This window comes from Cotesia typhae, unplaced genomic scaffold (genome assembly GCF_013202065.1).
Source record: "Cotesia typhae breed Kobodo isofemale line unplaced genomic scaffold, CoteBio_Ctyphae contig_5, whole genome shotgun sequence".
NCBI lineage: Eukaryota > Metazoa > Arthropoda > Insecta > Hymenoptera > Braconidae > Cotesia > Cotesia typhae.
The window spans coordinates 3905865-3917934 of NW_027423757.1; the positions used below are offsets into that span (position 1 = coordinate 3905865).

Below are 12070 nucleotides of genomic sequence, written 5' to 3' on the forward strand. Positions count from 1 at the left end.
CAGCCAAAGTGCTAACAGCCAAACAATATTCATTTTCATCCGCGTCAACATTATTCATCTAATCCAACATCGACAGATCTGAGTAAAAAGATACAAAGAGCCCATCAACCATCATATAGTATTCCGTATGATAATTACTAATTACTAATTACTAATTACTGCTCAAAGTCAGGTTCAGATGATATCTTGTAATAGTAAAAACGACAATAGTCCATACAGTATGTACCAACAGACATGTCACCAACAATCGTACGTGTATATGTGTGTTAAGTGCATAATTTAAGCGATCCAAGATCAGCGAGGACCTTCGAAGGACGCATACTATTTATATTTTTATGATTATTTATAAAATCTCGCCGCGTGGTCTGTTCTTCCTTCACTTGCTCTGCACGTTACTCGCAACTGAATTCTCTGGGGGCGTACATACATTTGATTACATTGAATCTTTGTATATCTGTATACCTTTATGTATATTTACTTGAACACTCTCGCGCGTAGAGTTAAGTCGCGCACACGCATTCGAATCGGTGGCATTTCACGTTGCGCACCTCATTAAGATTTTACGACTTGTTGGATGATGGACGGGGTCATTTACACCCGTTCACGTTCATTCAGAAGCTGTTTCCACGTTTTGCATATTATTATTACTATCAACATACATTATAAATGTTACCTAATTATTTTTATTTATAATATTATTTACATAAAAAAAAATTAAAAGAAATTATTGATCATGAAATTGTTTTGAGTAAAAAAATAAATAATAGTAATTTTAATTTGAAAATAAATTTTAATGAGATTGAAAAAAAAATAAAAGAAAATAAAAATAAAATAAAATAAAAAAATGAAAGCGCTCGTGGATCGACAAGAATGTGGAGGCTGAAAGCGCTCCGGCCGAGTGCGCAGTAGTTTACAGCAACCAGAGTAACAGCCCTGGCCTCGTCTCCCTTGGATAATTTCTCTCGTGGTTTTATCCCACGATCGGGAACAGCAATTTCAGGCTGGGAAGAAGCCGGGCCCCAAGCGAGCTCGCACCGAGCCTGAGGTCCCGTAGCGTTGTGCCGGAGTGCAGGTGGGCCGAGCGCCGGCGGAAACTCCCGAGATCGAGCGTAGGAAACCCGAACGGCGGTACTCGTCGAAGACTGTTGTCAGAGTATTTCAGTAATGCTTTACATGGCCAACCAGCAAGTAGATTTGTCCGTTAGAGTTGTTTTACGTCCAGTGATCGTGCGGTGTTTTATTGTACAACCCGTGCAAACGTTATACACACTACACTACGGCTTACGGCATTCGTGAGACCGTGACGATTATATATAATATATATCTGTTCATATATATTATGATAATAATATATAACATATAAATATAATTAATATAATAGAAATATTTGTAATTTTAACATTCAATAATTAAAACTAAAATTTAAAACTCAAATGTTTGATAGTTGATTCAAACTGATAAACTTTTAAATAATAAAATAACCAGAAGCAACTGAAGCAGTGGGCCTTTTACGGTCGTATTCTCTTGCAATTTTAAAAATAAATCGGCTTTATCTTCTGTGCTTTGTATGGTTTACGAACGATCCAAGATGCTGTCATCAGTGCCAGCTAAATAATAATGTGGTGCGACGTTGGTCAGGTGAGTTCAGTGAAGTTTAGTTTCACATATTGAGGATTTACGGTTTATTTTATTTTTTATCTTATTGTGAATATGTTACACACCCAAAGTTACTAATATGGTTTATTAGTTTTATTTTAAAAAATATAAAAAAATATTTCATTTTTTAGACGGATCCCTGATCTGTAAAAATTGAGCTAAAACTCCAAGTGCTTGGAATTTAACATTCAAAAATTTTGTCATTACAAGTGTCTTTAATTTTATTACTCTTAATTTAAAAAAATTATAATTATAATTACAAGTGTTATTTTATATATATATATATATATATATATATATATATATATATATATATATATATATATATATATATATATAAATATATACATATTTATATCTTATGTATTTAATAATTGTCAAATAATTTTTTTATTGTAAGATAGACCATTTTGTCACTTGTATTGGTGAGTCAAAATTTTTGATAAATAAATTGTCTATTTTATTTATTATAATTGAAATAAAATAATTATTTGACAAAATACAATTGGAATAAAAATTAAAAAAAAAATATTTAAATTATTAGTCTGTAAAAACTTTCACTTGTAATGACTAGAAAAAGTAACAGAAAGATTAAAAATTAAAAAATATTTAATTACTTGATCTATAAGTAAAAGCCTCAGGGTATTCAAACAGATAGTAAACTGTCAAAAAGCATCGTATATGTATGTCTGAGGAATGTCAGATTTGACGCGTGGTAACCTCGTGTTCGGTTGTTTGAATTTCAAGCGATCCCGCGTTTCTTTGCTCTGGCGAGTGCGGAGGGAGTGAATAGAAGGAAGTACTGGATTCGCGAGTTGAACGAATAGAGTAGATAAGAGACCAGAGCGGGGAGACGACAAGAGTAAACGGCTGAGCAGACTGTTTTGCTTATTCTTTTATAAGTATGCTTGTATTACACTCATCTGTTCTTTACTTGTATCTACAATCCTTCTATCAGTACTTAATACATTAACATTAATTTAATATACATATAATAAAATATAGTACAAGTACAAGTATTGGAGCACTTGCGTTGGTACAAGCCATCATCAAGGTATGTGTATCTGTATCTACTACTTATACTTACACCTCACGTGTAATGTGTAAGTACACACATAGACATACCGACGACGATCTGTGATATAATTATAGCAACTCGTCTCACACAGCTTAGCTCGGCGATACATACGTACACTTCTACACATAGCTAAGTACAGGAAAGTCTCGCAGGCACTTATGACCAACCATCGAGCGGCTAACCGTTTCTATGACTACCAGTACAACAACTTTGTAGGAAAGTTTTTTCAATTCTACGACTTCATTTTCCAACTTGACTTCTTTACTGGACGTTTTTTGCCGTGACTTCAATTAAAGTTTCCTTATATAAGTACCAAGTATGTAATAAGCATACAAGCACCAGGCAGTGAAAAAATAAATAAACATACTTATATAAATATTCATTTAATGTTAGATAATATATTTATAAATTATGTTATCATAAATGTCAAAGAACTTGTACTGTAGTTAGTTATTTAATCGGAGTACGTGGTATTTTTATTTCATTAATTAACAGAATAATTTTAATATTGTAGAGATTGATGAAGATGGTCTAGACTAAAAAAATTTTAGGTGAAGAACACAGTCTTTAGAAATGACTGTCAAAAGCCAAGAACACGTGGTTATGTTAAATTCGGGCATCCCCCTATTAGAGTGTTCGTGAATGCTGAGCAGTTTAGCGGGTCGCGTGCCCCACTGACGTATCTATTGTCTTTTTAACAGAACTACCTGATATCTATCCACCTATACGTAGATGTTATAGTCACAGGTGTACTGTCAATGAATTTGAGTCAATAGTTAATCTGAGATCGTAGGTATATACGTATATAGTAATCGTTGATATTTTATATCACTTTATTGTTCTATTATCTTCGTAGTAATTTGTCATAATAATAGCAGTGTCAAGTAGTGAGGTAATAGTAAAAATTATGAGTTTTTAAATGGATAGGTCGTTGAATTTATGTATATTGAAAAAAAAAAAAAAAAAAAAAAAAAAAAAAAAATTAACTTGGGTCAAAAGAAAAAATTTTTTTAATTTAAGTAAACTAAATTTTAAGACAATGAAACTCTTCGGAGTAATTTTTTTGGTAAAAGAATTTTTCTTTTGAATCAAGTTAATTTTTTTTTTTTCAATTTTATCCAAAAATAATTAGTGAGGCGGAATTTAATAATGGCATAAAAATAAACCAGTCGGATTAGCTAGCAATTGTATGAGAGATGTCTGGTTATACAAATCTATTAAACAGATAATTTTTCGCCTGAACATATATCTATTCTCCATAAAGTAAATTTATACGTGAAATAAAAATGTCTATAGATTTATTTATAGACATGTGACATATTGCAGGGGGTAGTTAGAGTCGGAATGTATAGTGTCGCGACAGAAGCATTTTAGTGGATATACACCCGACATGTGTATTTATCGGTCCCTGATTTTTATTGATGATGATAGATAGATAGATAGATAGACGATGAGCATTGTCTCGTAGTAGGTGTGACCCGAGAAATACATAGAGTTGAAAAGGAGGTAGATTGGCCTTTTTCCCCAATACGATCAGCCGTCGTGGTGAAGTCTGGAGAGCATTAATGAGAGTAAGAGCAGGATAGGCAGTACAGAGAGCGAGATATCGTCGTCGGGATCTGTCAATAGATTTCCCATTCATAAATTCGCCTCGAGCGTCATAGTTTCGTTAGCGTGAAAACTGCGCAAGCGACCACGTGGTGGCTTTGAAGAGCAACGAGACTTGATTTACGCGCGGTTTGTTTCACAGTTGCGCCCGCCTCCTTTCCATCCCGCCTCTCATTTGTCTGGCTTGTTCACTTTATATGTGTACTATTATTTGTATATACATAGACTAACTCTGTGCTAACACCGACATCGACCTCTTGCTCTTTTCTTTCTTTCCTACTTCAAACACCTCTTGTACCTTAAATACTACTTCTACTACTTATAAACACATATAACATGTAGCATGCTCACCGCGACTATTTATCGTTCTCGTTATTCATTATTTTTCGCACTCGATTTACTCGTCATGCTCTCACGTCATCCGTCTCTTTAACACACTGCACCACCAACACTCGCATTATCAGCTGATTATTATTAATGTTATTTATTTTCATTTCGTACCTGACCCTCGACAACAGTTTATCCTATCCAAATATGTATACCCGTTCATTATGTATAATTATCTGTTTTACACCACGGCATCACACACTGCTCTACGAAAATACCCGTACCTCGTACACTTAATCACATGTGCTAAATACATGCATAAATACATATTAAATACGAATAAGTAAAGACGATAATAAGAAATTAGTTACGTATAAATTTTAAATGTACATTGATTTCAAAATTATGTAATTTCATTCAACAGAAAAAATTATTTCTTTTTTAGTCAAAATAATTTTATTGGAATAAAAAAATAATTTTTTTATGCTCTGTAATTAATTTAATTTTGTTTATCAGCATAACAACTAATATCTTTACTTAAAAAACCAAAATAAAAATAAAAGAAAGATCGAGTTATTTAAACAGAGAAGAAGAGAGAGAGAGAGAGAGAGAGAGAGAGAGAGAGAGAGAGAGAAACTGGTGAATTAACGTAATGAGTTTACGCTATCTATATATATTAGTACACGTGGTTTCTCTGCATCAATCTAATAGACATTTGTTCAAGCGTGGCATTGTTTTGATTACATTTACAAATATACGCTATTAAAAGACCACTCACGGGAATACTACCAGTGAATCAGCTGACTCGTAGTAAATAAAAAATAAGTACCCAACACACACATGTACATCTATAAATGTATGTATGTATAAATCATAAAACGTAATATCTCATCGCGATTATACGTCACTAAAAAATGTTGAGTATATATGTAGACCGTAATATATAATAGTAAAAATGTACAAGTACACGTAAATTGTCGATAGTAAGATAATTTATATTATTATCGATGTGTGTAATTATCTAGTTGTAAACAAGTGTTGTATATTGTATATAACTATTACGTGACATCGTTCGATTATTACATTAAATGTTATTGACATTACTTTTATAAATATATAAATAAGTGAGCTAAAGTGTATAATGTATAAATAAAAATAAACTGCCGACTAATTCTTTCATCAACAGGTACATCAATGCATAATGTTTTACCATTTAAAAATAAACTTATGTTAACTGTTTATGAATGATTTACTGTCAGGCAATAATACTCGGCTATGTATAAATTTAAATTTACTTACTTAATAATTTACTAACACTTAATGTTTAACCAAAATCAAGTTCTACAAATGATCGGGCATTATTCTATATCGAAAACCGCAGCAGGACATCTTTGACCGAGTTACTAGTTAATTTGTAAACTTTACTTTGAATGATTGAAGCAATGTTAAAGTTTGAGTGTTAAAGCGTAGTCATTGTAGTAGCCGAGAAATTACTTGGAGCATGGACTTTGTGGTAATGAAAGATGAATAATATGGTACCTGTCGTGCGGGGACTCAGTTGCGGTCTCAAGACCCAAAACGACAAACATAACTGATCCCAGTGGATGTAATGGAGTAAAGCTTACATTATATTACATTAGGGTAGGAGAGAGAATGGTTTATTGGCGCCGGTTCTTTGATTTCGACACACTCTGTTGCTGGTGGTGCTGCAGGTGTCACACTAACAGAAATATATACATACCTTCTATTCGTACTATATAATACATAATACCTTCAGTATACTATATACTACATAAGACACATTTTGCCATTATTATTCTCTTTTACACTCATTCGTCCTCTGTCCTTGACCCTACCTAAACCTTGTACATAACAAAACTCGACAAATACCCCCATCATTTACTACCAAGCTTAGCTGAGTTATTTTGCCACATTCAAGGGGAATTTCTTCAATACACCTTACACTTATTATCTACAAATACAAATAAATTGACAATGAAAGATTGCCTGAAGCATTTCCTTATATACAGAAAAAAAAAGATATCTTGGCTCAACAAAAATAATGTTGCCTACAGAATATTTTGTGGAAAATATTATTAAAATTATTTTTAACATATTGATACATAAATTTTAAATGATTTTTAGTTTGTAAAAAAATTAATATTCTCAAGTTACGAAAATTGACATTCTTCATTTAAGTATTTACTTCTTGAGCTTGGAGAATAATTTTTTTAATTAACTAGTGATGTACGTTTGGATGAAAATATCTTTTAGCCTAATTAAAAAAAATTTTTTTAATGAAAAAAATTTTTTTCTTAACTCAAGTGTTTTAATACTATTAATTTAAAAAACATTTTTCTTTAATTCTGAAAGAGACTCTTTTTGGTCCAAGAAAAAATTTCTGAAGACCGAAACGTTCTCGATTGAAGTAAACTTTATTTTTTGTGTACATCCGCAGATATTCGATCCACGTGTTTTTACAACTGACAGTGACGCTCATCTATCCATGAATTTTACAGCAAGTACATAACATATGAGAATGCATATATTTTATATACACTGAGAAACACGCGACGTTTTGAGAGACAAAAGCAACAGCTGACGGTATTGACAGATCGAATGTACATATATTTATTTATTTATACATATCTATATAAAGTACTTTTGAGCGTGTTTATATGCAAGAGGAAATAGTAAATACACGTGGTTCAGCGGAGGAATCGAAGCCCCGCAGTATGCGGGGATCGTGTCATCCCTCTGCTTATCACCCCTTGACTCCTTGTTCTCGGTTACGGTCGGCAACCTCTTTCCACTACACTACTCCCACGTTCCAGGTCTCTCACACTACTAGCCCCTTTCCAGCTCCGTTTGGTCTATCTATATGCGGGAACTACCCCCGGTCTACAATCTCTTGTGAAACGTGTAATGCATTTCGACGTCCTTGCTCTCATTTCATGATTTACTCCCAATATACTTTTGTCCTGTTTGTTTTTCTCTTTTTTATTTGCTAACACGGAAAGTGATGAACCCGCTGGGCTTATTTTTATATTTATATTCTGGAGGTCGTTTACTTTTGTACATGCATACATTAACGAAATTTAGCCTGAGACAGCGAGTAAACATGCAACTCGGGGACGTCACCGCGGTGGCTTTGACCGCGTGTTATGTGCAATTTAGCCTGTGTGTACAGGAGACACATAACAACAGGTGATGAATAAATGGTCCGTATAATACACGTGTGTATGTTTATACTCTTAAATATACGTGGTTATGGGGTGGTTGTTGTCATTTTCGAGTGACTCTAGTTAAGATGTTTCTTATTCGCTTAATATATTCGCTTGGGTATTCGTGTTGAATAAATTAAAACCAGGAATGGGGTTTAAAGAAGAAACAGATAAATAGCCATCGAATTTATATGCCGTGCGTCACGTGTAAATTATAAGATTCACTTTAAAGTATTCAAAGTTTATCCCCGAGTTATACGGTTGACTACAACTTAGTCAATTGTGTTTAACTAACACGCTAATATTTACAATATTAATAGCTGTACTTGAGAAATAGTCTGTTTAATTATGTATAAACATTTTCATAAAATAAGTTTACTATAAACTTGGAGTCTACTACATATACCTAGTTTTGTCAGAAAATTATTTATAGGTTGTTAAAAATTATATGCTCCATCATTTTTATCAATGATAACTTTATTAAAAATTTTATTTCATTTATGGCAAATCGAAGTAATCAACATTTGTATTTGATATTTGAATTAAATTATGTAATTTTTTTAAATATTGAACTAAAATTCTTATGGATAAATTTTCTTGACTCAAAAAAAAATTATCTATTATTAAATATCATTAAAATTAATTATTTTCCTATAAAATGATTAAACATCAATGAAAATTAATTTATTCAATTTGAAATGTAAGTAAAAGAAAAAACTTTTCGATAAATTTTTCCCAAATCATCATCAATATAAATCAATATTTATAGTAGTATAAAAAATGATTTGAGAACAAAAATACACATTCATGTTATAATACTATAATTTTTTGATGATTAACCAATTAAATTATTTTTTTTTTTTTTTTAATTAATCAATACCGGAAAATTGTCCGGAAAAGTCTATAGTAAATTGTTTTGCGTAAAAATATTTCGGAGTAAATAAACTTATTATTCCAATAGTTTGCGGTTAAGACTTTCATGATAGTAGTCAATGAAAAAACATCTTTTAACCTGTAAAGCCTCGTTATCTTCTCCTGAAAGTGATATCCCTTTACTTACGCACCTTAATAGATCCTAAAAGTGCAACCCCAAGAAAACAGACCGCAAACATGCATCCGAGTTATGCACAAACATTAGAGTGTCTTTCAAACAGATGAGAGCGGTAGTTGGTGGTCGGGCCCTTACTCGCACCCTTGATCTTTTACTCTTTATTCAAGGGAGTAACGAGAGGTACCCACGGCAATACTGCGACAGAGATGTCAGAGGAGAAAAAGCGCCACTGGACTACGTGTAGCGACGGATCTCTGAGGGCTCACGTGCCGCGCATAACTTACTTTTCCACCACTCCTTTCAAAGTGGCACGCGCCCCTCGTGCCACTCTTGTCTGGTGTTGTTTGTGTTCAGTTCGCCTTCCTTCGATTCCTCGATTCGGCTCGATCACCGTACTCTCTGTAACCTTACTCAGTCGCCAGTCTCGATGCGACTATGACAAACATACATTCAAATCACCATCTCTCATCTCTGCAATCTGTACATTTATGATTTGTCTTTTCTATCTCCACTTTTTTTAATGATTAATTATCAAAAAATAGTGAGAAGATTTTGAAAATCCTTCAAATCATTTTGTTACATAGAAAGAAAAAATTCTTAACTCTAAAATAAATTTTCTTGACTCGAAAAAATTTATTTATCTCAAAAAAATTTCTTCTTGCTCCAAAAACAACTTCAATTTTTCTTATAATTTTTTCAGGCAAAGTAAACTTTTATCAGTGTACATCATGAAATTTGATTTCAAATTCACACGATGTAATGTAAATATGTAAAAAGCGATTGACTTTTAACCACGTGTTATAGTTTTGTCACTTTTTCTCCTTACTGAGCCATAAAAAGCCGTGATATGCTTTTTAGCTTGAGGCAATCTTTAGAGCTTGCACACAGGTGGCACCGAGTATCGTTTACTCGTGTAACACGGTACGATGCACCGCTGATAACGCGTGTTAATGCTGCTGTGTATATAGCCACACACACACACACACACACACACACACACACACACACACACACACACACACACACACACACACACACACACACACACACACAAAGTAATGTATGTATGTAAATAAGAGTCGCGAAAAGTGTGTTTATCATATGTAAATTTATTGAGACAAAGACGACTGCAGCAGGAGTATAAAAAGATGCTAAACCAAGAACAGACAGAGGAATAAGATTTAAAGAAACAGCAGGAAGAAGTTGCCGTTCAGTGAACGCAAGTACTTGACGAGTTTCTCTTGAGTTGCCAACAACTACTGGCAGTAGCTACGAAAAACCATACTGTTTATATATATACACTCTTTTTCCTCTTCCTGCTCTTTTTATTTTTTTTCTTATCATGTCTGTATGTATGTAAATATATATATATTATACATTACATTCTATCGGCACAAGTTCAATCTTCGGAAGTCTTTTGCTCGACCGAATAGTCTTCGGTATAAATCCAATCGATCAGAGATTGGTTTAGATTAAATTGTCTGGAATGGAAGAGTCATTTAAGATCTTTCGAAAATTTGTCTCCTTTATTACTATTTTTTATCTGTACACGGGCTTACGGCAGATCAACGTTGCCTGTAAATTTTTTAAGCAAAAGATTTTTTTCTTTAAAATAAAATTTTTGAATAAAAATATTGACGTTGTAATGAATAAAAAGATAAAAAAAATGATATAAAGCACGTGTGAGGTTTTTGCATTCCGGTGCAGGTGGCAGCACGCGATAGCTGCTCATACGATATTTGCGTGCATGCTTGCTTATATATTATATGTATTATCATGTGTACGCTTTATATACTGGTGAACTCGTTACACATGGACATAACACATGAGTGTAGAGTCTCGACAACAACCAGCAAGACTTATATTCATTCTGTCGCGACAAGATCGTCTGCTCCTAAGCACGTTAGTTCAGTCTATACTACTTACGCAAGAATTCTACTAGATACGCACCACACATAAGCATATATTGGGTTTATCATTTACGTACATTCTCAATACATGTCTTCCCAACATTAAACATATACAACGAGTAATCACAAACGTATGACGTGCCTACCGCCTACGCAACTAACGTACAAAGCCTATACTAAGTATCTTTATACATGTTTAAATTTATCTCCCGACTATACTCAGTACTTTATTAAGCACAAACACACAGATGTACATGTACTTAAAAATAATGAAAACTTTGAAAATAAAAATTATTAAATGACGTTACTTTATTTATATTGAATTAAACCCTTTGAACTAATTGCAATACTGACAACTTTTAAAAACATATATGTACTGTTAACTCATTGCATAACGCACCAACTACGTAAACTACGACATTGTGCATATAAAACCCGAAAATGCAACATTTGAACAAAAGCTTCATGATTATTGTTGAAAATAATATTTCCAACGATAATTATTTTCAAAATTCTGAACTCTGATTAAAAGTTTGACGAAATAAATTATAAAATAAAATATAAAATAATCAAGGAATATCATTACCGTTGGCTGAGTAGAAAGCTTTCATTTATTTAAAATGAAAAATAATTTTTATCTTAAATCAAAGTCAGTTGGTGAAGTAAATTAAATTACCGACGCCTGCGCAGAATATCCAGGGAATTTCACTGGGATCTAAGTCATGTAATAGTAGTGTCTGTACGATGTAAGAGTACTGTGTATGTATGAGTTGAGTCGTGTGTTTTTTTAATATTCTTTTTTATTTATTATTTTTTGCTGTGCTAGACATTTGCGTCGACTCTGCTCGCTATTTTCTGTAGTGGGAGTTGAGGTTTAATAGGACTCTGGCGCCGCGACGGCGGCTCAACGAAGTACGACCACGTGCGCACGCTATCGAACGGCGCCACCCCTGATGAAGCCTTGCTCCCCTTTACTCCCTCTCGTCTCTCACCCCTGTAGTCAGTACTTTACTCTCCCCGCGATCCTCTTCTCCACACCCGCCGTCTATATATATATATATATATATATATATATATATATATATATATATATATATATATTATATATTATATATTATATATTATATATCTATACATATACTATATATACATGTATATCTATATACCACTCGTCTACCCACCCCAAGTTTCTCCCTACTCAACCCTTTCTATGCAC

General features: G+C 33.0%; 1 protein-coding gene across 2 annotated transcripts in view; it reads left to right on the forward strand.

The window, feature by feature from the left end:
- The window catches only part of Tara (SERTA domain-containing protein 2 taranis), a 49127-nt gene that overhangs the window by 16013 nt on the left and 21044 nt on the right, over nt 1-12070 (forward strand). Inside the window, exon 1 of one of the 2 annotated variants that reach the window (XM_074249467.1) lies at nt 1174-1638. The exons of the other annotated variant lie outside the window; for it this stretch is intronic. Coding sequence (XP_074105568.1) covers nt 1618-1638 — 21 coding nt within the window. The 5' untranslated portion in view covers nt 1174-1617. Of the gene's footprint in view, nt 1-1173; nt 1639-12070 lie in introns of those variants that run through there. 2 annotated transcript variants of the gene reach the window in all.